At 45.7% G+C, this 24,822-nt stretch overlaps 2 protein-coding genes, 1 non-coding gene and 1 pseudogene across 10 annotated transcripts in view; 1 reads left to right on the top strand and 3 right to left on the bottom strand.

Annotated features, from left to right (window-relative positions):
* Nucleotides 1–24,822, top strand: part of Tdrd9 (tudor domain containing 9) — a 115,429-nt gene that overhangs the window by 2,171 nt on the left and 88,436 nt on the right. For all 8 annotated transcript variants that reach the window (XR_010052076.1, XM_017594515.3, XM_017594516.3 and 5 more), the window contains exon 2: nt 21,010–21,116. Coding sequence is in view for 7 of the 8 variants with exons in the window: in XM_017594515.3 (XP_017450004.1) it covers nt 21,010–21,116 (107 nt within the window). In the remaining variant the exon portion in view is untranslated. The remainder of the gene's footprint in view (nt 1–21,009; nt 21,117–24,822) is intronic.
* Atp5mg-ps4 (ATP synthase membrane subunit g, pseudogene 4) lies at nt 2,086–2,675 on the bottom strand (annotated as a pseudogene).
* Nucleotides 5,516–5,622, bottom strand: LOC120093285 (U6 spliceosomal RNA). The gene has a single exon (XR_005486394.1). It is a non-coding gene; the product is annotated as a U6 spliceosomal RNA (small nuclear RNA).
* Rd3l (RD3 like) lies at nt 10,457–12,361 on the bottom strand. The gene is made up of 3 exons (NM_001134560.1): nt 11,970–12,361; nt 11,307–11,609; nt 10,457–11,008 (listed from the first exon to the last, which is right to left on the bottom strand). Exons 2-3 carry the CDS (start codon nt 11,600–11,602, stop codon nt 10,720–10,722), a joined length of 585 nt encoding a protein of 194 aa, NP_001128032.1. The 5' UTR covers nt 11,603–11,609; nt 11,970–12,361; the 3' UTR covers nt 10,457–10,719.

The raw sequence follows: 24,822 nt of genomic DNA on the forward strand, positions 1-24,822 counted from the left end.
AAAGGCATCTCTCCGGATGCATTAACCTTTCACTTCTCACTGTCTTCGGTTACGTATGAAGGTGGTGCAAATTGGGCTGGAGGATACCTACTGTTTAGAAGAGACCTGGCTGTCCTGAGTAGAACTCAGCACAGTGTGTAGTACCCCCAGCTTGGGGCACCTCTGCTCCCACCCTAAATCCAGACCCCTCTGCAGTTGAGAGGCCTTTTGTTTTCAACAAAATAGTGAAACAGTGTTTTACTGTTTTGCCCAATTTGATCTTGAACTGAGCAAAAGTGACCCTCCTGCCAAAACCTGCAAGGCTCTGGGGTTACAGGTATCACCCCGATTCAAATGTCTCTTTAATTTTTAAATTAATTTATTATTCTGTATTTCTATGATATATAGGGGCATGTGTACGTGTGGAGGTCAAAGGCGACTTTCAGGAGTCACTTGCTGCCTTGTGCCTTGTGACTCAGGGTTTCTCTGGTTTCTCTTTACTTCATGTTAGCCGTCTGGAGAGCCCCTGGACAGTCCTCCTGTCTGCCTCACCTCACTGTGGAGTGCTGGTACAGACAAGTGCCAGTTCACTGGGTTCTAAGGGTAGGACTCAGGTTGCCAGGCTTGTGTGGTGAGTGCTCTTCCTCCTGAGCCCTCTTGCTGGCAGTGTTTTAAGTTCTAGAAGTTACTCTTGTTAGCCTTGCTTTCAGGCCTTTGCAGGGTCAAGCACAACCTTTAGCTCTTTGGTAATCGTGCTTTTCAGAGGAACCCAGGGGACATAGAGGGCTACTTTGTGTAGGCTTGGTTCCATAGCCTCTACTTAAGGGTCTACAATCACTTTAGGCTTCCCTGCAGAAATGTAATGTTTTAATTCACTTATTTTGATATTGGAACTTAAATATTTGTTAACCTTGTCAGAAACTAAGCTTATAGATTCAACTGTCATTTCCATTGCTAAGATGCAACTTTTTAAACTCTTAAATTCTTTATGGATTAAGACTCAATAAGTCAAAGGTAGGTTTGCAGAGCAGTGGAATGAGAAAGGGTGAGCAGGCCATTAGAGTTAGACTCGGTACACAAGTATGCAGTGCGGTGCTCGCAACATGTCGTAGTCATGCAACTGTGTAATTTAATCCTACAGCAACTCCTTAATGTTACTGGACTTTTATCAGTTAATCGTCTAATGACTTTGTAAAGGGGAAAAATGGGTTTGGATGGCAAAGTGACCTGCCTAATTTCCTGTGGCAGTAGTGTGGTCAGGCAGAGTGACTTCACAAGGATGTGTGCTGAAACCTGTGAATATGCATTGATACATGGAAAAATTTATGTGTGTGAGTGTTTTGCTGCATATATGTGTTTGCAGCATGTGGGTACCTGGTATCTAAGGAGGCGGGAATGGGGTGTTGGGTTCCATGGAACTCGAGTTATAAATGGGTATATGCAGCTAAGTGGCTGATGGGAATCAAACCTGGGTCCTCTGGAAGAGCAGCCAGTGCTCTTAGCCTCTGAAGCATCTGTGCAGTCCTGGGAAAAGGATTTTGCTGGCATAATTAAGGTTAGGATCTTACATTTGTTTACTATGGGTGTGCATACATCCACACACATGCACGTGCATTTTTATGGTATGCGTGCCACAGCATGCACATGGAGGCCAGAGGATAATGCACAGGACTCCGTTCTCTCCTTGTATTATGTGGGTTCTGGGGATTAAATTCAGGTTGTCAGGGACTGAATGCAAGCATCTTTACCTTCTGAGCCATCTTGTTGGCCACAGAATAATAATAATAATAATAATTATTATTATTTAGTTTTTAGAATTTTTTATTCTTTTTAAAAATTAGATATTTTGGGGCTGGGGATTTAGCTCAGTGGTAGAGCGCTTACCTAGGAAGCGCAAGGCCCTGGGTTCGGTCCCCAGCTCTGAAAAAAAGAACCAAAAAAAAAATTAGATATTTTTATTTACATTTCTTTTTTTAATTTTATTTTTTGTTAGATATATTTATTTACCTTTCAAATGTTATTCCCTTTCCTGGTTTCCTGTCCATAAGCCCCTCCAACCCTCCCCCTCCCCCATTCAGATGTTTCCCTCATCTACCTCCCTTACCTGCCCCCCTACTTTCCCCTGCACTGGGGGTCCAACCTTGGCAGGACCAAGGGCTTCCCCTTCCACTGGTGCTCTTACTAGGCTATTCATTGCTACCTCTGAGCCCTGGGTCAGTCCATGTATAGTCTTTCGGTAGTGGCTTAGTCCCTGGAAGCTCTGGTTGGTTGCCATTGTTGTTTTTTTTTTTTTCCCCACAGCTAGCATTTTATTCAGATAGCAGTCTCATTCATTATACATGGTCCAAGATAAGAACTCAAATCAGAAGTTAAAGATTGGTCTTCAAACATCATAGCCAACAATGCCACGTTTGCCTATGATCGCTCCGATGTAAAGCCACATCCACACCTCAGTGGCCACCAAGCCATTCAGCACAGCTTCCTTCACTGTAAGGTGTTTGATGCTACCAGCTTTGGCACTGTGAATTATTTTTTTTCATGCTCTGAATAGCTGTAGGGATTTCACCAGGGGTTGGGGGAACCAGCTCAACCTTGGCGCAGTGCCAAAGTGTGGCCAATCGAGGCTTCAAGTAAGTCATGGCAGCAGCCACCATCGACGGTGCCTTCTCCACAAAGTTACGGATGAACTTGGCCATGGTCTAACGTGGAAGGTTCGTCTCCCCGAACCACCGGCTGAATGGCATTATTGTTCTTAATGGGGTTGCAAGCCCCTTCAGCTCTTTCAATCCTTCCTCTAATTCCCCCCAAGGGGGTCCCGTTCTCAGTTCAGTGGTTTGCTGCTAGCACTGACCTCTGGATTTGACATGCTCTGGATGTGTCTCTCAGGAGAGATCTATATCAGGTCCCTTTCGGCATGCATTTTTTAGCTTCATCCATCTTATCTAGTTTTGGTGGCTGTATATATATATATGCACCACATGTGGGGCAGGCTCTGAATGGCTATTCCTTCAGTCTCTGCTCTAAACTTTGCCTCCATATCACCTCCTATGGATATTTTTTCCCCTTTTAAGAAGGAATGGGAGCATCTGCATTTTGGTCATCCTTCTTCTTGAGCTTTCTGTAGTCTGTGGATTGTATCTTGTGTAGTTCCAGGTTTTGGGCTAAGATCCACTTATCAATGAATGCATACCAAGTGTGTTTTTCTGTGATTGGGTTACCTCACTCAGGATGATATTTTCCAGTTCATTGCATTTGCCTATGAATTTCATGAAGTCATTGTTTTTAATAGCTGAGTAGTATTCCATTGTGTAGATGTACCACATTTTCTGTATTCATTCCTCTGTTGAAGGGCATCTGGGTTCTTTCCAGCTTCTGGCTATTATAAATAAGGCTGCTATGAACATAGTGGAGCACGTGTCTTTGTTGTATGTTGGAGCATCTTTTGGGTATATGCCCAAGAGAGGTATAGCTGGGTCCTCAGGTAGTGGAATGTCCAATTTTCTGAGGAACCTCCAGACTGATTTCCAGAATGGTTGTACCAGTTTGCAGTCCCACCGACAATGGAGGAGTGTTCCTCTTTCTCCACATCCTCGCCAGCATCTGCTGTCACCTGAGTTTTTTTTTTTAATCTTAGCCATTCTGACTGGTGTGAGGTGGAATTTCAGGGATGTTTTTGATTTGCATTTCCCTGGACTAAGGATGTTAAACATTTCTTTAGGTGCTTTTCGGCCATTCGATATTTCTTAGCTGAGAATGTTTTGTTTAGCTCTGTACCCCATTTTTAATAGGGTTATTTGGCTCTCCAGAGTCTAACTTCTTGAGTTCTTTTGGATATTATATTTTAGCTATTAGCCCTCTATCAGATGTAGGATTGGTAAAGATCTTTTCCCAATCTGTTGGTTGCAGTTTTGTCCTATTGACAGTGTCCTTTGCCTTACAGAAGTTTTGCAGTTTCATGAGGTCCCATTTGTCGATGCTTGGTCTTAGAGCATAAGCCATTCATGTTTTGTTCAGGAAATTTTCCCCAGTGCCCGTGTGTTTGAGACTCTTCCTCACTTTTTCTTCTATTAGTTTGAGTGCATCTGGTTTGGTGTGGAGGTCCTTGATCCACTTGGACTTAAGCTTTGTACAGGGTGATAAGCATGGATCGATCTGCATTCTTCTACATGCTGACCTCCAGTTGAACCAGCACCATTTGCTGAAAATGCTATCTTTCTTCCACTGGGTGGTTTTAGCTCCTTTGTCAAAGATCAAGTGCCCATAGGTGTGTGGGTTCATTTCTGGGTCTTCAATTCTATTCCACCAATCTATCTCTCTGTCTCTGTACCAATACCATGGAGTTTTTATGACTATTGCTCTGTAATACTGCTTGAGGTCAGGGATGGTGATTCCCCCAAAAGTTCTTTTATTGTTGAGGCTAGGTTTTTTTTGTTATTCCAAATGAATTTGCAAATTGCTCTATCTCTTTAAAGAGTTGAGTAGGAATTTTGATGGGGATTACATTGAATCTGTAGATTGCTTTTGGCAAAATGGCCATCTTTACTATATTAATCCTGACAATCCATGAGCGTGGGAGATCTTTCCATCTTCAGAGATCTTCCTCAATTTCTTTCTTCAGAGATGTGAAGTTCTTGTCATACAGATCTTTCACTTGCTTGGTTAAAGTCACACTGAAGTTTTTTATATTATTTGTGACTATTGTGAAGGGTGTCATTTCCCTAATTTCTTTCTCAGCCTGTTTATCCTTTGAGTAGAGGAAGGCTACTGATTTGTTTGAGTTAATTTTATACCCTGACACTTTGCTGAAGTTGTTTATCAGGTTAAGTAATTCTCTGGTGGAACTTTGGGGTCACTTAAGTACACTTTCATATCATCTGCATATAGTGGTATTTTGATTTCTTCCCTTCCAATTTGTATCCCTTTGACCTCCTTTCACTGTCTGATTGCTCTGGCTAGGACTTTGAGAAGTATATTGAATAAGTAGGAGAGAGTGGGCAGCCTTGCCTAGTCCCTGATTTTAGTGGGATTGCTTCAAGTTTCTCTCCATTTAGTTTAATGTTAGCTACTGGTTTGCTGTGTATGGCTTTTACTATGTTTAGATAAGGACCTTGAATTCCTATTCTTTCCAGGACTTTTATCATGAAGGGGTGTTGAATTTTGTCAAATGCTTTCTCAGCATCTAATGAAATGATCATGTGGTTTTGTTCTTTCAGTTTGTTTATATAATGGATCACGTTGATGGTTTTCCGTATATTAAACCATCCCTGCATGCCTGGGATGAAGCCTACTTAATCATGGTAGATGATTGTTTTGATGTGTTCTTGGATTCGGTTTGCCAGAATTTTATTGAGTATTTTTGCGTCGATATTCATAAGGGAAATTGGTCTGAAGTTCTCTTTCTTTGTTGGGTCTTTGTGTGGTTTAGGTATAAGAGTAATTGTGGCTTCATAGAAGGAATTCGGTAGTGCTCCGTCTGTTTCTACTTTGTGGAATAGTTTGGACAGTATTGGTGTGAGGTATTCTGTGGAGGTCTGATAAAAATATGGAACGCTTCACGAATTTGCGTGTCATCCTTGCACAGGGGCCATGCTAATCTTTTCTGTATTGTTCCAATTTTAGTGTATGTGCTGCCAAAGCGAGCCCCACAGACTTATTTTTAATTGGACTTGAAGAAAGCAACTCATCCTCCATGATATCAGTGTGCCATTGACAGATGGCCACTGGACTCCCAGCGTTTGACTGTTTCCTGGGTCTCCAGCCTGAACCTTTCCGTACATATACTTTGGTGTTTCTCTAAGAATCTCTACCACATCAAGCAAGAGCGTGTTTAGACTAGTTAGTAGTTGAGGGGAGGGGAGAATGACAGTTGTATTTTTTTTTTAGATAAATACATCTTTCTTCCCCAGCCTCCCAATTCTGGGACTAAAGGCCTGAGTCCTCAAAGCTGGGCAAGTGCTTCCTTCTCTTCTGAGCCTCTGGGTTGAACCTAGCGCTCACGCATGCCAGCCAAGCCCAAAGCTGAGCCCCAGCTCAGCCTTGAGTATGCATAGGATAGAGGCACCCACTTTACAGCAGGGTCAGAAACGGGATATGAGCAAGTTCCAGGTTGCCATGGGTGGCACAGAGGTCTCTGTCTGAGCCAAAAGGAAGAGAACCCCTGACAGAACTGGTATGAGGGGTTCCACAGAATTGATTTGGACACAACTTTGACATGCCTGTCAGCTGTCAATGTAGTGAGTCTGTCTGAGAGAAGTTGGGCCCGAGCTACATCCTTTTGGGGTCAGGATTCTGAGCCCAGTGTGACAAGAACACTCAGCCCGGGGATGGTACGGTAGGTCTTGTGGGGAGCAGAGATAGAGCAGACAGCCCTACAGTTTGGTCTCAGTGTCTGCAGTTGAGAAGTTGGTAAGGTGGATTGAGAAAAAAGAGATTTTTGTGGGGGTGGGTGGGTGCAGAGGGTTAGGAAGTCATGCAGTGAGGCCACCTCTACCCTGCCCATGCATCTCTGCATCCTGCTCCTGATCTCTGCCTCCCACGCATGCATCTCTGCCTCCCACCCATGCACCTCTGCATCCCACCCATGCACCTCTGCATCCTACTCATGCACCTCTGCACCGCACCCACGCATCTCTGCACTCTGCCCACACATCTCTACACCCATGCATCTCTGCATCCCACCCACGCATCTCTGCACTCTGCCCACGCATCTCTACACCCATGCATCTCTGCATCCCACGCATGCATCTCTGCATCCTACTCATGCACCTCTGCATCCCACCCATGCACCTCTGCATCCTACTCATGCACCTCTGCACCCCACCCACGCATCTCTGCACTCTGCCCACACATCTCTACACCCATGCATCTCTGCATCCCACCCACGCATCTCTGCACTCTGCCCACGCATCTCTACACCCATGCATCTCTGCCTCCCACCTATGCACCTCTGCATCCCACCCACACATCTCTGCCCCCTACCCATGCATCTCTGCACCCCACCCACGCATCTCTGCATTCTGCCCACACATCTCTTTGCATATATATTTTGGGAGTCCTCCATGTGCTGTTTCCCACAGGAGAGCTTACCAAGGGCAGAACTGTCACAGAGTTCGTGCATTCGCTACAGCCTCTGGCATACAGTAGACACTCAGGGGTTTGAGTGAACGAATGAAATGCCCTGCTACACCAGTTCTTCATTCTAGACAGGAGAGCTGCCCCTGTATATAATGGGAGCATGACTGCTCCAAGGTGTGGTTGAAGGGAAAGTTTTTATTGTAGATAGGAGGGAGAGAACAGGCAGAGGCATCTGGAAGAGTCCAGAGCAGGGAGAGAAAGTAGATTGAACATGGCCAGCAGAGTGGACCGGGCCATGCCAGGAGCCAGGGAAGGAGGTAAGGGAGAGAGCCTTGAGAGCCGGGTTATGTGGAGACAAGAAGCCAGGGCAGGGGAAGCCCACGATCTGGAGGAGTTTAGGGCAGGGGGAAAACAGGGTGCTGAGGAGAGCCACAGGTACTGAGTGAGGCTGGGGGCCAGCGTGCACTTTGGTATGCTAATGGGTACCACAGACACTTGTCCCTTTTGACAGATGAGGAATGGTTCCTCTGGGCTAGCAGAGTGAGTGCTGCAGTTGGAAGCAGGAGTGGGGGTGGGGGGTGGGGTTGGTGGGATGGGGAGGGGTGCATGGGGTAAGGGGTGAGGGGGAAGGTGTAGGGAGGTGGGGGTTGTGGGGGGTGGGGGGTTTTCCCTCGGACCTGACAGCTCTCTGATTCACCCCTGCTTTGCCTGACTTTTTTTTTTTTTTTTTTTTTTTGGTTCTTTTTTTTTTTTCCGGAGCTGGGGACCGAACCCAGGGCCTTGCGCTTCCTAGGTAAGCGCCCTACCACTGAGCTAAATCCCCAGCCCCTGCCTGACTCTTAAGGTATACCTTACTCTCCAGGCAGGTGGGCGGGCGGATGGCTGACACTCCCCTCAAGACTGATTTGAGGATAAGTAAGTGTGCAGAACAATGAGAGCAGAAATGAGGATTATCCTGGCAACTCACCATGTGTGCGTGCATGTGTGCGTGCATGTGTGCGTGTGTGTTTCCAGAGTAAGACATTACCTCCCGGAAGTAGCCATGTCTCTTGCTTATGTTACTGCAAGAACCTTCCGTCTTTGATCTGGCTTCTCATGATTTTTCTGTTCTAGCACCTAGAGGAATGTCTGGCATGAGGCCAATGCTCAGTTACTATCTATAGAATGAGCACATTCTCACACCAACACTCACACTGAGGTTGAACACACAGGTGACTTTCCTGGGTACATTGCTATTGGACACAACTGGAATGCTTAATTGTGGCCACCCAGTACTTGCCTGAATTACTGTGATCTCCTGCTGCTGTCTGCTGTTGTTTTTCTGTGCTGAAGGCTCCTTGTACTCCTCCCTTCTCTTCTGTATGGAGTGCTCCCCTCCTGGGTTCTCCTATGATGTCTTCCTGTTCACACCTCTGCTTAGAGAAGATCCTGTCATCTCCATAACTGAAGACTTCCTCCTAATTTCTCCTTAGTTTTGTCCTTTTTCCTTCTTCAGGAGCCCCCCCCCCCTTTTTTTTCTTTTTTCTTTTTTTTTTCCCGGAGCTGGGGACCGAACCCAGGGACTTGCGCTTGCTAGGCAAGCGCTCTACCACTGAGCTAAATCCCCAACCCCCAGGAGCTCCCTTTTGTTGTTATTTGTGTTAGCCAAAGGCCAGCCTTGCCAGTCATCTTTGTACCTGTGTGTTTTTGCCTTTGATCTGCCCCGATCCTGAGGGAACCTGAGCGATTATGAGACCCTGTTTGTATACAGGGTGGGTGGACCTGCACCCACTGACACAGAACATGGGAGTTGCTGAAGAACTTGAAGGATCGTGCTCTCTCTCTCTCTCTCTCTCTCTCTCTCTCTCTCTCTCTGTGTGTGTGTGTATGTGTGTGTGTGTGTGTTTTAGACAAAGTTTGGTTTGTGTGTTTGTGTGCATGCTATATGATAAATGTGTGGAGGTGTGTGCACGTATAGATGTGGAGGCCAGTACAACTCATGGGAGTCAATTCTCTTTCTCTTTTCTGGGTTCCAGGGATAACACTCAGTTTGTCAGGCTTGGTGGCAAGTGCTGAGCCATCTCACCCTCCCGCCCTTTTTTATGTTTATATGTTTATTGAAGATGGTTTCTTACTGGCCTAGATCTCACCAAGTAGACTAGGCTAGCTGGCCAGCAAATCCCAGGGATCCACTGACTCTGGGTTTAGAGCTCCTGCTACCACACTCAGCTGTTTTATGCAGATTCTGGGTATCAAACTCAAGGCCTCAGTGGAAGTGCTTCACCGACCTAGCTGTTGGCTTGCTCCCCGCCCCTTGGATTTTATTCTTTTAGGAAACAAACAGCCTCCTGCGATGTTGGCTTTGAACGTGTTGGTGTTATGCTTCCTGTACGCATGCAGGGGGACTTGTCAGATAGGCAACTGCTGTTTGCATCTGGACTGCAGGAGGGAGCTGGGGGGCCGGTGTGACAGGCAGCGTGTTGATTCCAGCTCTGCTAGTTACCTTGCATTTGGCAAGGCACTGAGCTGGCCTGAGCAGTTTGCTCCTTTGTCAAGTGAGAATAACATCTCAGATGTACAAGGTTTGGATTAAATGAGGGTTATGCACAGCATCAGGAATGTAGAATTACTTCAGCATTGCTAGGTAGACTCGTCAGGCTTGGTAACAGCTTTGAAGGTCTGTTGTGTAAAGTACTGAGCAGCTGTTGTTCTGTGGGGACTTGTTTTCTCTATTCCCCGGCCACTGTGCCCATACCATTGACAATAAAATGTGCCCGAAGCACCTTACACACACGCGGTTGAACGTGCGCACATGCACATACACACACACACACACACACACACACACACACACATTTAACCTCAATTCCTTTGCTAAATTTAGGTATTTCAAACAGCTTGAGGTATAAAAACCTGGATGTGTCTAACCATGATTAAAAATCAGATTGTTGGCAGTTCTCATGAGCTGCTGTGAGGTTCTGTTGGATTTGAGTCAGAACTCAGAAAGAGCGTAAGACATTTTCTTTCTCTTCTTTGTTTTGATGTTAACCAGAGCCTTAAGTAGACCTTTTCTGGTGCTCTGGGTTTCCTTATCATCCATTTGTCACACACCAGCTTGCCTGCTGCCTCATGACTGCCCTCTGTGCCTCGCTTAAAGGGCAGGAGTCTTAAACTCCTACCTATGACTAGTGAGGTTCTCTCAGGAACAGTTGGGAAAGCGAACACTGCCAGTGCTTTTAAATTGAAGATCATTTCCACACTCATGGACCCTCTCCCTTGTTCCCACAAAGGGTGACATCACGTAATGGAGGCAGATTTCATGTCAGTTGCATTGTAGGGAGAAGCTCACATTAATCATTTATTCTACACATCGGCTCTCTTAGAATAAAAGCCAAGATTAATTATTTCACAAAGAGTCTGTCATACTTCATAGTAAATTTCTTTAGTTCTGTGACATGTTTGGGGTATAAGAAACTTCAGACATTTGGACAGTATTTTAGTTAAAAGCATATTTTCATTAAAATGTTGACTATTTCCAGTGGTTAGAAAACAGTACTGCTTAGAGAGGCTGGAGGCACAGGAATTTTAACTAAACCCTGACGCTGTAGCAGAGAAACCCGGGGTCATGCGACAGTTTCTTCCCGTCAGTGCTGAGGGGCATGACTCTGAGGTGCTCTTGCTAACTCCTTAGCTCGGCGGGTGATAATACGGCAGGTTCCATGCTCTGTGTGAACATGATGGAAACCTGTTCTTGGCATTTCTGTCTACATAACTTGAAATCGTGGGTATCTCATCTTTGTCTGGCCCCTCAGAGCTTTCACCTGGGAGCGCAGGGGAACAGGTGCTGTCAGAGTCCCACAGGCCAGCATGAAGACCCCCTCTGTCAGGGCTGCTGAGGAAGTCTTTCAGAACTTGCTTGAAGATGTAGACAATTTCCCAGGGAAGTACATCATTTTCTGCCAAAAGTTCTCGAAATCTACGGGGGACACAGGGATGAGTATTTAGAAATTTCTCTTGTACCCCATTTCCCAAACGCTGCTTACTTATGTAACTGTGTCCTAGACACTTACCTTTTTAGTAACAGAAAAGTGTTATAATTAGGCTTTTAGTGAAAAAACTTTGTAATTAAAGTAAATTTCTACCAGTAAGCTGTCCAGAGGTGTGTAGGAATTTCCGGATAGGCATCCGGACATGTTAAAGAGTTTATGTAATGCGGCAGTTTTTAGTCTACAGCTCACACACACTGCAAGACCGTGAAGAACATAGTACTTTACCTGCTGAGAACAGTTCCGGTTTGACAAGGTTGTACTTGTGAGCAAAGAACTTCCAGTTGTCTTTGCTCGGTAGCTGGGATTGTGCGAGGAGTCTGGTAGCTTCTCAGCCAGTTGTAGTCTACACCTGTCCTCTTCACCTTCTGTTCATCTTCGATCTCGTTCATTAACCTCTCACGCTCCCTGAGATGCCACTTTAACTCCCGAAGCAGAGTCTTTGTCACCGCCTCCGAGCCAGTGTGGCGTGCTTGTTTGTCGGAATAAGGTTTTGGCCATTTCACCCAGCTAAAAAATGGCATTTTTAGGCTGTAGAGATATTAGATGTTTACTTGCATAAATTTTTATGGTTCTTTTCTGTAAATATTTTTTTCTTTACTATTGCCAGAAAAGTAAATGAATTTTTTTCACTGGTAAAACATGCAGGTCAAAATAAGATTAGAATGTGGATTAAATTCTTTCAATTTCTAACTAGGTCAGTGCTAAACCCAAGCTTTGAAAATACCTAGATAAAATCTAAGCAGAAATGAAATAAAATCATAATAATACAAACTGAACTATTTCTGAAAATAACACTCGCTAATAGAAGTTTTTAGGGGCTCTGAAACACCATTGTCTTGAACAGTGCTGTCCACGAGCACTGACTTAGAACAGAAAGCGTGAGCTTACCTGCCGAGACAGAGGTCTGCTGTGGGAATGTTGCCGGAGTTTGCCCAAGTTGGGGACGAAGCCGTGTTTCTCTCAGGTGGGTCTCATTCTCCTGGGGGTGTCCCCCAGGGAAGGAATGTCTCCTCGTTTGCCCACTGGAACTGTGTTTGAAACAAACAACTTTGTGTGTTAGGAGTGAGGCTCAGTCGTCTTCACTGGAGAGACATTTATGTATATATAACCTTCCATCTTCATGAGTCAGAGAACTGTCTGCCTTTTGACTGTAGCTTATTTTCTTTGAAAAAGACGCTGACAGCTATGCATGCTGATCCCAAATGCATGTTGCAACGTCTCTAGGAATGGAGTGAAAGGCAGGCGTCTGAGGCACCACAGATGCTCTCGCTGCCGAGGAGGAGTGCCGAGTGGTGTGACGCTCTGCTGTGCGTAGCTGTGGGTCACAGTTCCAAGCCGCATTTTTATGCCTGTGGAGCTCTAAAAATAACCTCACTGCTGCTTTTATTCTTCTGCTAACTGTGAGGCAATTTGGAAGCCAGGTCACTGTCCCTCCTAGTGAAAAAATAGATGAGACTTGGCTGTATGCAAACGCACCCTCTGTGAAAGCTTGGAGTAAGGGAGTGAACCGGGCAGAGCGTGCTGGCACAAGTCATGTGGGAGCTTAGCAAATGTTATCTTCTGCATCCACTTATTGTCTATAAAATAGCAAATCTGGGTATTGAAGCAGGGTGACATGCTGGAGGGTACTAAAGCACCTAGGTAGAAACAGCGTGAATTTGACCGTCTGTGTTCATGGTGGTGAGACAGCAGTGGGTCACCAGTGAAGGGAGAGCTGTGAAGAAGAACAAAGTTAGAAACAGAACTGCACCGAGTGAGATCAGGCATGGGCAGAACCCCATCCCAGAAACCCCCACTGGGGGTGTGGAGGAAGGAGAGCCAGAGTCAGGGTCACCACACTACGTATAGATTCAAGTCTCAGAGGCGCAGTTACAACCCTGCTTAGGGGACACTTCTGGCCCTGGGCTTTGCTGTACATTTTTTCTATTTAGATGTTTGTCTTGTAAAACAGTGGCTCGCTTATAAAAGGTCTTTAGCTTCTTAGTTTCTGTTGGGCGATGACATTATGTAGCTTTTCCTTTTATAACCTTTATCTCTTCTGTTGCTTTTCTTCCCAGTGAGCTAAGAATAATAGACATTGTTCCCATCAGACCTGTGTGCCATGTATGATCAAGAGTGACAGGTGTGGTCAGGCTGGAGTTACTGTGATGTCTGGGAAAGGCCAGACGTCAGGCTTCCTTATCCTCAGTGAGAGGCGCTCATATTACATTGCCTGCAGTAGTGGGAGAAAGGAGGGAGTGACGTTTATTGTGACAAGGTGTCCTTCCAAATTAAAACCAAAGTTGTACTAAGTCATGCCACTTTTCCCTTTGAACAACTTTGTTCCTCTTCAAACTCTTCCTTTCTCTGAAGTGGTAACTAAAATATCATATGTATTGGAGAAGGAGAGCAAACCTGAATTCTACTCAGGTCCTCTGCAGTCTTTGCGTTGCTTCCCCATCCCCAGCTCTCCCTGTTGACCCACTGCAGTGCTGAGCAGACCAGTGCTGCACTGCTGGGCTCCTGGCCTGCCCCTCAGTTTTGTTCTATTTTGAGACAGGGTCTCAGCACAAGGTCCTGGCTGTCCTGGAATTCACGATGTTGACCAGGCTGATGTCAAACTTAGAGATTCGCCTGCTCCTGCTCCTGCCTCCTGAGTGTTGGGATAGAGCACGCACACCATGCTGGCCCTCCCACCCCACCCCAGATTTGGAAACACCGACTGCTCACTCAATGCCTAATCTTTGTTTTGTTTGTAGCTGCTGTCTGGTCAGGTTTTGTTTCTTCGTTTTTGTTGGTATGTATGTATGTATGTATGTATGTATGTATGTATGTATGTATGTATTTTTGCTTGACTCATTTCTGTTTCTTCAACACCTTTTCCTGGATCCCACTCTTGTTTGAACTTACTCTGTTTCCCTCTTCCTCTAGCTCAGCTAGGTCTCTTACATCTGCTGGTGCTCAGTTGCTCAACAGATGCTTACTGATGTCTCCTGTGATCTGAGGCTTAGGACTAGGGTGACTCAGTCACTAGACAGGTCCTCTTCCTGCTGTCATGGGGCTGCCCTCCTAGGGGAAGATGAATGTGTGAATGAGATAATTACAAGTCGTCTGTGTTATTTAGCATTCATGCCCTGATTCCTTCAAGTCAGATGAGGGGTTCAGGCAAGGACTTTGTGGTTAGGATAATTCCCTTGAACAGGATTTGTGTGATGGTTCTTGAGTCAAGGTCTCACTGTGTAGCCCTTGCTGGCCTTAGATTTCCTGTACTCCTGCCTCAGCCTCAGGTGGATTACTGGCATAGGCCACAACACCTAGCCTTTGAGCAGATTTTAATGGCCTTAAAGGACTTCCTGAGCCTTCGTTCTCTCTACCCAGCCTACTAGGTGTCTCCATCTGCGGCAGTGCTCACGCCTGGACGTCTCAGGGCTTTCGTTCCCACCTCAGTCCGCACCAACCCTCTGGTTTGAACTTACTGCACACACATGTTATCTGGTGCTTGGTTTGTGCTACTTAACTAAATTTCATTTTTCTCCTTTCTCATGAAATTGTTAAGACTGAAGCAGAGACTAAATACCATTCTCTTTACATCTCTCCTACTACCCTGGAGTTAGAGAACATATTTGTTGGCAAGAGAAGCACTTCTCTTTTTAAATTAATTTTTGTTTATCAGGTAAACCCAGCTTATCGTGAGAGCTTGTCAGCTGTGCAGTAAATTTAGTAAATGGGTCACTTCGGCTGCACCGGCACCTCCTTAGCTATGGCGCACGGAAGACTTGAAACAGCTGGGCCGTTCTCTGAGTGACGGTTGTTGTCTCGTTTACTTGTTTTTTTCTTTTTTCTTTTGTGTAGATGGATCTTTGCCTGCATGCATGTGTGCACATATGTGCCCTGCTGCAGAGCCCAAACGAAGGGCATCGGATCTCCTGGGGCTGGAGTTAAGATGGCTGTGAACCACCAATGGGGTGCTGGGAATCAAAGCTGGGCCTCTGGCAGAGTTAACAGCCAGTGTGGGAAGGGAAAGTGGATGACCAGGCTGGCCTCAAACTCACAGAGATCTAGCTGCTTTGCCTCCTGTGCTGCATCCATGCCCGGCTCCCTTGCTACTCTAAGACAGAGTCAGTTCCCATGCCCGGGGTGAGTTTGGTTGGAGATGGTAGAAGAAATAAGTGGGAAACCTTGGTCTGATGGACTCTGGGTCTTGGATATCTCACCATCTGCTGAGCTGTAGCTCAGAGCTGGGAAGCAGGCCTTAGCAGAGATTGGATATCCTGAGGATGAAGTTCAAACTTGCCCCAAGGAAGCTGATGCCCCTAATCAGTAGGAAGTAGTAAAAGAACCCACAAAGTAGCAAAAAGATAGCTACACTCTGGGACCTCAGGGCCATTTTCCCCTAACAGCCAAACAGCCTAGTCTACCTCCTTCAGATGTTCCCCAGATGCCACCCCTGTTGGCTGACACTGTGACTCTCCATGTCCCATCTCTCCGACACAGGCTCCCCTGTGCTCCTTTATGACGTACTTTTATTTTACTCATTAAAAAAAGATTTTATGCCAGGTAGTGGTGCACGCCTTTAGTCCCAGCACTAAGGAGGCAGAGGCAGGGAGATCCCTCTCAGTTCAAGGCCAGCCTGGTCTACAGAGTGAGTTCCAGGACAGCCAGGGATACACAAAGAAACGCTGTCTCAGAAAGCAAAAAACCAAACCAATCCAAACAAAACAAAACCCCCCAAAACCAAAACACAAAATCAAAAGTACCAAGCAAAAAAGATTTTTTTTCTTATCCGTTTGTTTTAAGACGAGATGTTCTATAGATGTCTGTTAAATCCGTTTGGTTCATAATGTTTCTCCATGTCTCTGTTTAGTTTCTGTTTCCACGATCTGTCCACTGATAAGAGTGTGGTGTTGAAGTCTCCTACTGTTATTGTGTGAGGTGCAATGTGTGATTTGAGCTTCAGTAAGGTTTCTTTTATGATGTAGGTGCCTTGCATTTGGAGCATAGATATTTAGGATTGAGAGTTCATCTTGGTGGATTTTTCCTTTGATGAGTATGCAGTGTCCTTCCTTATATTTTTTGTTAACTTTTGGTTGAAAGTTGATTTTATTCAATATGAGAATGGCTATTCCAGCTTGTTTCTTGGGACCATTTGCTTGGAAATTTTTTTCACAGCCTTTTTACTCTGAGGAAGTGTCTGTCTTTGTCACTGAGGTATGTTTCCTGTATGCAGCAAAATGCTGGGTTCTGTTTATGTATCCAGTCTGTTAGTCTATGTCTTTTGATTGGGGAATTGAGTCCATTGATGTTGAGCGATATTAGGGACCAATGATTGTTGTTTCCTATAATTTTTGTTTTTAGAGGTGGAATTATGTGTGGCTATTTTCTTTTGGGTTTGTTGAAAGAAGCTTACTTTCTTGCTTTTTCTAGGGTATAGTTTCCCTCCTTGTGTTGGAGTTTTCCATCTATTATCCTTTGTAGGACTGGATTTGTAGAAAGATATTGTGTAAATTTGGTTTTGTCATGGAATATCTTGGTTTCTCCATCTATGTTAATTGAGAGTTTTGCAGGATACAGTAACCTGGGCTGGCATTTGTGTTCTCTTAGGGTCTGTATGACATCTGTCCAGGATCTTCTGGCTTTCATAGTCTCTGGCGAGAAGTTTGGTGTAATTCTGATAGGTCTGCCTTTATATGTCACTTGACCTTTTTCCCTTACTGCTTTTAATATTCTTTCTTTGTTTTAAGCATTTGGTGTTTTGACTATTATGTGACGGGAGGAATGTCTCTTCTGGTCCAATCTATTTAGAGTTCTGTAGGCTTCTTGTATGTTTATGGGCATCTCTTTCTTTAGGTTAGGGATGTTTTCTTGTATGGTTTTGTTGAAGATATTTACTGGCCCAGTAGGGTGGGAATCATCACTAATTTTCATTAGGTTTGGTCTTCTCATTGTGTTCTGGATTTCCTGGATGTTTTGGGTTAGGAGCTTTTTGCATTTTACGTTATCTGTGACGATTGTGTTGATGTTTTCTGTGGTATCTTCTGCCCCTGAGATTCTCTCTTCTATCTCTTGTATTCTGTTGATGATGCTTGCATCTACAACTCCTGATCTCTTTCCTAGGTTTTCTATCTCCAGGGTTGTCCCCCTTTGTGATTTCTTTATTGTTTCTATTTCCATTTTTAGATCCTTCACCTGTTTGGTTGTATTTTTCTGTAATTCTTTAAGGGACTTTTGTGTTTCCTCTTTAAGGGCTTCTACTTGTTGACCTGTGTTGTCCTGTATTTCTTTTTTTTTGGGGGGGGGGTTCTTTTTTCTCGGAGCTGGGGACCGAACCCAGGGCCTTGCGCTTCCTAGGCAAGCGCTCTACCACTGAGCTAAATCCCCAACCGCGTCCTGTATTTCTTTAAGGGAGTTATTTATGTCCTTCTTAAAGTCCTCTAACATCATCATGAGGTGTGATTTTTAAATCAGAATCTTGCTTTTCCAGTGTGTTTGGATATCCAGGGCTTGCTGTGGTGGGACACCTGAGCTCTGATGATGCCAAGTGGCCTTGGTTTCTGTTGCTTAGATTCTTGCCCTTGTCTCTCACCATCTGGTTATCTCTGGTGTTAGCTGGTCTTTCTGTCTTGATGTCTCTGACCATCCTGTAAGTCTGTGTGTCAGCACACTTGGAAGACCAGCTCTCTCCCAGTGGGATTTGGGTACAGAGGGCTGTGGCACAGGGCCAGCTCTGGGCGCAGACCACAAAAGAGATTTTTGAAAACAATGTTATGTATGAATTCGAGTGTCTGCATAGAATGTTCATCGTGCTTTGGTACTCCTGAGGCCAGGATAAGGGCTAAATCTCCTGAGATCGGAGAAACAGGCAGTTGTGAACCATCATATGGGGGCTGGGAACTAAACCCAGGTCCTCCCAAGAGTAACAAGTGCCCTTAACCACGGAGTCATCTTCCCGTGAGTCACCTCTGTCGTGCCTTCTAATTCTCTCTCTCTCCCTACACTGCAAGCTCCATGAGGAAGGTGTAGAGGAGCCTGCTCCTCCTAGACGTTCAGAAGATGCCAGTGTGGAGGCAGACCGCAGTAGTTTGGTGACTGAACTGATGAGCAGAACATCAGTAATGGAAGAATGCAGATAGAAGTTTTGAATCAGGCAGAGGTAGACGAGTGCCGCTCAAACCAGTACACTGAATGTTTTCCGGAGAAATGCGCAATGGGTGATGCTTATGAAGCCTGTCTCCCCTGCAGTTATGGGATCATGACCTGCATCACATTAGGGAACCAGGCCTAACGTACTTGAGTCTGCAGGAGCTGGTGGAGCTGATGGGGTGGATATTGGAGCCCAAATAGAATAGAATCAGGTGCCTCAAATAGCTGAGGTCAGAAAAATGATGTCCCAGGTCAACAAATGAGAGTGAGTGAGAGAGACCCTTCATGTCCCTTGTCACACTTACGTGGGTAGGTGCTTTTCTACCCGTGGTTCATTGAGATAAATGGGCTGAAGCATTTGACTTTAGGGTTTAAGTGACAGGTAAGCTCGATGTCACAGTGTGGCTTCATTTGATAGAAATGACACATATTGGCCACTTCCTGGGTTCCAGGGGATCCCAGCTTCTCTCATTCATAAGCTTCGAGGGAGGGAGATGTACGCATCTTGGACACCCTTCCCCAGTGTCCTGGACACAACACGAGTGCATTGTTGTACTGTTGGGGCCTTTGCACTGAAGCCCACAGCCTTGCCGACAGACTTCTCTGGAGAAGTCAAAGTGCTAGAGATGACCACTCTGTGTCATCAGCAGGGTCCTGTCTGTTGGTCCATCTCCCATGGGCGGAGCTAAGGTGACCATCAGAGCTTTCATTAGCTTCCATGATGTGAGAGTTTTCAAACTAAGTCACTAACAGATGCTGGTCATGGGACCAGTTGACCAGAAATACTTCTCCAACTTACCCCTTCCTGTCAGAGTACTTATCTCCACTTAGCTGCTCAACGTTCCCCAGGTCACCATATACCACGTGCTTCAGGCCCAGGGGCTTAGTGAGCCTGCCCCTACTTTTCCTGCCATGCTTCCTTCTCTGTGCTGATGCGGTCTCAGACGCTGCTGCCTCCAAAGCTCCAAAGGTCCCTGCTGAGGCCTCTTCCTAGCACGCAGGATCACCCAGGTCACACACCATTCTCAGGACCACGGCCCTGAGCACTCGGGTGTTTGTCCAGTCACAGACGTGGTCAGGGTTGTCCTTGCAGACCTTGAGCCCCAACTTCCCTGGGCTCCCAGAAAACTCATGCCAGTTCCTCTGCTCAAAGTCTTTCCATGACTTCTCCTTTTAGGGAACATAAATGAAAAACAAACGAACCCAACCGTCTTCGCCATGACGTCATGCCCCTACTCTATTTTTTTCCCTTTTGAGACAGGGTTTCATTATGTAGCCCTGGCTGGCCTGTGTAGACCAGGCTGGCCTTGAATTTACCCAGCTGGAGATATTTTTCAGGCCATCTATGCATCCCTTAGCTGAATCAGGTTGGCACATAAAATTAACATAACAGTTAAGTCTCAGACTTAAACTCATGTAGTGTACTATAGTCTCTGATATTGGATATCAGTTAGTCACAGATAACTAAGCAATTATATTTGATAGAATGATATATGTGCCATATTGATGTTTTATTATATATAATGCTATTATATATGCATAATGCTATGTTCGGTTAATGCTCTGGGCATTTAAAATCTGTTACTGTGATTAGAAGCTGTGACATCCTGAAGACAGCACATATTAAGGATGAACTATACTTTTTAGCTTGGCCCTAAGATTGTTGAACACTTTTATAGGTTTTAACTGTATATGTCGTTAAAGGTCACCATCTTATCCTGGGATTCTTGTTTTACTTTTTGTTTTTGGATTTAAAAATGCTTTTTATTATGGCTAAACTATACGTGTGTGTGGGGGGGGTGTGTGTGTGCACATGAGTGTCGACAGCCAAGGAGGACAGGCTTCAGGCAGGCCTGAGCCAGACTTAAGACACTTGTGAGCTGCCCAGTGTGAGCGCTGGCAGTTGAACTGGGTTCATCCTTTGCTGGAGCAGTAGTTCTCTTAACTTGAGACCATCTCTTTTGAGACAGTGTCCTGTTGTAGTTCAGACTGGTCCGGACCTTACTATGTAGGCCAAGCTGGCTTGAACTTGAACTCTTGCAGCCTTAGCTTCCTGAGCCGGAGGTCACAGCATTCCCTGGCAAGCTTAGCTCTGTGTCCCTAGTCAGTGGATGCTTTGTTTCTGGGGTGGCATTTTCACAAGCCTTTAGCTTAGCTTGCTGTGCGGTCTCTGTCGTTTGAGACAATGCCCTCCAAGTGGCAGGTGCTCTATAAGTGTTTGTGTATTGAGTGGGTTCTTCTATACACGCTTGCGCATGTGGCTTTATGTGTGCAGATTTGCAGGTTCTAGGGAAGATGGTGAGGCCATAGGGGAAGCAGGCTTTAAGGTCTTAGTGTATCTGCAGCTTGTCCTGTGTCAGCGTGGATGGTCAGATCACCCACTCCTCTTCCTCTGCGAGGACTTGCTCTTTTTGTCAACTTAGTTTACTAAAAAACAATTTGTATTGCTTTTTAAATTTTATTTTTATTTGTATGCATATGGGTGTATTGTTAGTATGTATGATGTAAGTCTGCACCAATTTTGTGCCTTGTGCTTGTGGAGATCAGAAAAGGACATCAGATCCCCCAAACTGGAGTTAAAAGTGGTTGTAAGCCATCGTGTGTGGGTGCTGGGCACTGAAACCTGCTCCTCAACGGCCAGGTCTCCTCACTGCCAGGCCACACCCTCTTCCCAGCACCACAGCTTTCATCGTTGCTGTTCCTCTCCATATGGTAATTAAATAAGAGCATTCCCCTGACTTCCATAGAATAAGTCAGGAGGTCTCTGTGCAGACCAAGACCGTGCTGACTTTGTAACTGTTCTTTGCAGGTCGCTCAGCCAGAGGAGCTCAGAAGTAGAGTATATTAACAAATACAGACAGCTTGAAGCACAAGAACTTGATATTTATGGCCAAGATCAGCCACCCAGTGGGCCAGGTAAGCAGGTGTCCTTAAATACCTTATATACAGTGCATGTATTGTTTATGTATTAAAAGCTCATATTTCCAAAAGTTTAAGAAATACAGTATTGTGGTCAAAATAAAACAAACAAACAAATAAAAAAAAAAACCCTCAACAACTTACATGGCTTCTTAATTCAAAAGTTGGGGGGGGGGATGAGTATATAGTAGATTATAAAGTGTTAGTTTTTATCTTAAATATAGAGCCTAAATACCCCGTTCTCTGAAGGTTGAATCATTATTTAATCCCCTAAATTACTATTAAGAATACTTAAGGGGTTGGGGATTTAACTCAGTGGTAGAGCGCTTGCCTAACAAGCGCAAGGCCCTGGGTTCTGTCCCCAGCTCCAGAAAAAAAAGAAAAAAAAAGAATACTTAAAATGTTTCTTTAGGGGGGTTGGGGATTTAACTCAGTGGCAGAGGCAAGCGCAAGACCCTAGGTTTGGTCCCCCGCTCCAAAAAAATAAAGAACAACAACAACAAAAATGTTTCTTTAGCTGGGTTTGGATGTGGTAGGGCTCACTTAATATTGGCACTTATGAGGCTGAGGTGAGGGCTCAGCCTTTGAACCTTTGATTTTGAGCCAGTTTGGTCTGCAAATCGAGTTACCCAGCAAGTCCCCTGTCTCTAAAAACAAACCGGCATAACTTAGGAGGGGGCTGAGAAGATGGTGCAGTCGGTGAAGTGTCTGTTGCCTATGAGCAAGGATCTGAGTTTGGATCTCACCCATCCACATAAAAGCTTGGTGTGGTGCGTGCACTTGTGGTCCCAAGACTGCTAGAGCAGGGGCTGGCAGAGCCTGGCAGCATACTGGGATAAGTACACTCATGGGTTGGGCTCCAGTCTCTCCGAGAGACTCTGTCTCACAAACTGAGATGGGGAGCAAGTGAGGGAGACATGAGGCATAGATCCCTGGCCTCCACATGCGTGTGAACATGTGACCATTGCACTTATTATCACACACAAACACACCTACGAGAACACGTGAATGTACATAGACCACACACACACACACCCTTAACAAGAGCACATGAATGTACATATACCACATACACATGCAAAGACTAGATTTTTAAAACATTAAAGCATAATTTCGAAGAGTAGAAATATATGAAATAAAAAGTAAAAGATCTTAAAAAAAAAACCTTTTTTTGAGACAGGGTTTCCCTCTGTAGCCCTGGCTGATCTGAAATTCCCTGTGTAGGTCAGACTGGTCTAAGAGTCACAGATCAATCCACAGCGTCCTGAGTTGGGTGGATTCGCTGGTGCAGACTGTTCTCCCTTTGCAGGGTGCACTGGTGAGCGCCTGGGCTAAGTTGCTGCTAAGTTGTTTTCTTTGTGGTGAGCCCTCTCCCTCCTGTGGAGGAGGCTCCTCCTCGGAGGGGCTGGCCTGTGCCCACCTATCGTGAAGCTCTGACTGCACTCCTGCCCCATTTACTTACACTCCAGTCGTGACAGTTACGGACACATCTCCTTATTTGCCTTTAGCCATTTTAATAATTAGGAAGTACAGGCTGCCCAGTAGTACTCCATTAACCCCTAGCCCTGCATCCATACGAGCCTCCTAATGACACAGATTGCTGTGTTCTGTGTCTCCTGGGAATGCAGGCATTACTGTGCGCATTCTTTGATTTAGCGTTGTGTTTGAACTTTGTTTGAGGTCGGGTACTGTATTTTATTTCTTGTCATTTCTTACTCACCTCAAGGCAGCAGCCGCCTTTGGTGCTTTGCCGTCTTCTGTGTTCTCGCTGGCTTCAGTGGCGTCTTCTGCTGCCTCATCTCCCCTCTGGGCCTTTAAGGGGCTCTGCATGGCTGCTCCCTTTGGGTTGGATACTGTCCTAGCTGCATTTCTCTTGCTGTGACCATCGCCCTTACCAAGAGAAACAGGGCAGGAAAGAGTTTATTTGGGTTTTACCTCCAGGTTTCAGCCCTTAGCTGAGGATGCAAAGGTAGATTAGCTTTTCTAGCAAGAATTTACTCCATGCACTTGGACTGGAAAGGAGAGACTCTGTACTGAGCATGGGAAGGAGAGACTCTGTACTGAGCATGCAGCTGTAGCCTCTGGCTCCCGCTCAGGGAGTTTATGGCATGACTAGGACGTGTACAGCTCACGTTGATTCATTCTTGCACTATGCTGTGGCCACAGGCTGCTTTCGTTGACAGGAGCCCTTGAGGCTCCCACAGCTGGATACAGTTTGAGGAGCTAAGCAAGCGATAGAGAAACGGAAATCACAGGTGTTTGTTATCTTTCAAGCAGTCAAGTGGCTAATGTGCAGAGAATAGTCACAACTTAGTCCTCTGAGCATCTCACGCTTACAGTGATGAGGGAAGGGGCTTAATGAGCAGACAGACACTCCTGATAATGAGTTCCGAAAGATAGATCTGCAGTAAACCAAATCTGAATGACCTTTCTCTACTGCATAGAACTCGCAGAGTTTCTAGGAAGTCCAGTTAGTATGCTAGTGACTTTAAAGTTATATTTGAAGCAATGCTCTTCAGCTAAATTCTTCCTGTGTAACTTAATGTTTCCTAAGCAAGCTTATTAGTAATCTCATCTCTTATACTCAGGTGTTATAATACTCACCTATAATATGAGTGTAAAATTTATTATTATTTTTTATTGTTTAAAGAGAAACCAAGGTAGGAAGCCTACCCTAGTCCTTTCACAGCCACTGTTAGGAGCATCGAGCACACAGTGCACTCGGATGCCTGCCTGTCCCTGCTGTGCAGCCAGCTTTCTTCACACTGATGCAGTTCAGGGCCGCCCACCTCGGTCGGCCATCAGGACACCCCTCCACAGACATTCCCGGAGCCAGTCTGATCAAGACAGTTCCTTGGTGGAGACTTCCTCCTCAGGTGGCAGGGTTGTGGTAGAGTGACATTAGAACTTCCTGTCACAGAAAAATGATCATACTTGTGTTCATCAGAGCAGTTTGGATGTCCTGGAAATCTCACAAGGTCAGGCAGAGAGGAGACGCTCCTGGGGCTCCTGGCCTCATGAAGTCCTTACAAAGCTCTATACCTTGGTGGCCCTGGTCCTGTTGTGGAGAGCAGGGAGAAATGCTCCCAGAAGAAATGACCTGACACTTAGCTCCTGAACACACGGCAAAGAAGCCAGAACTGAGTGGAGTGGAGACTCTGTTAGAGGGTCTGACTGTCTGCCCCTAGGATTTGATGTGTGCCTTCTCACTGTGGGTGGCTGTGTGGCCCTCACTGAGGGACAAGACATGCAACCAAGAGTTGGGCTGAAGAGTCAGGGCAGGATGAGTGCAGCCCTGGTGTCCTTGTCTTCCTCCGAGTGGTCTGGGTGGCAGGCCCTCCTTACAGGTCTGAGTGGTCTGGGTGGCAGGCCCTCCTTAAGGGCCCTTGGCAACCTTTGCTATGGGAAGCCGAGGTACCAGAGGGACTTGCCTACTAAAGGAAGGCATTACAGTGGGTACTGGACATGCTGGGGGCATCTTTCGAGATGGCCTCTGGTTTGGCAGGGGAATTGGATCAAAGAGGAAAGAAGCAACCCAGGTACTGATCTAATGGAGTGGACAGACTCTCAGCTTCTAGGAAGAAGGCGGTGTTGGGGGGGATGGAGGGTGTCTCTATGTAAGCCAGTGTTAGAAAGGACTTTGGTGCTCTTATTTCAAGAATGAAGGAGAGAGAGCAGTGTGTATCTGAGGAGAAGAGCTAAG

Source organism: Rattus norvegicus, chromosome 6 (assembly GCF_036323735.1).
Source record: "Rattus norvegicus strain BN/NHsdMcwi chromosome 6, GRCr8, whole genome shotgun sequence".
NCBI classification, from domain to species: Eukaryota; Metazoa; Chordata; class Mammalia; order Rodentia; family Muridae; genus Rattus; species Rattus norvegicus.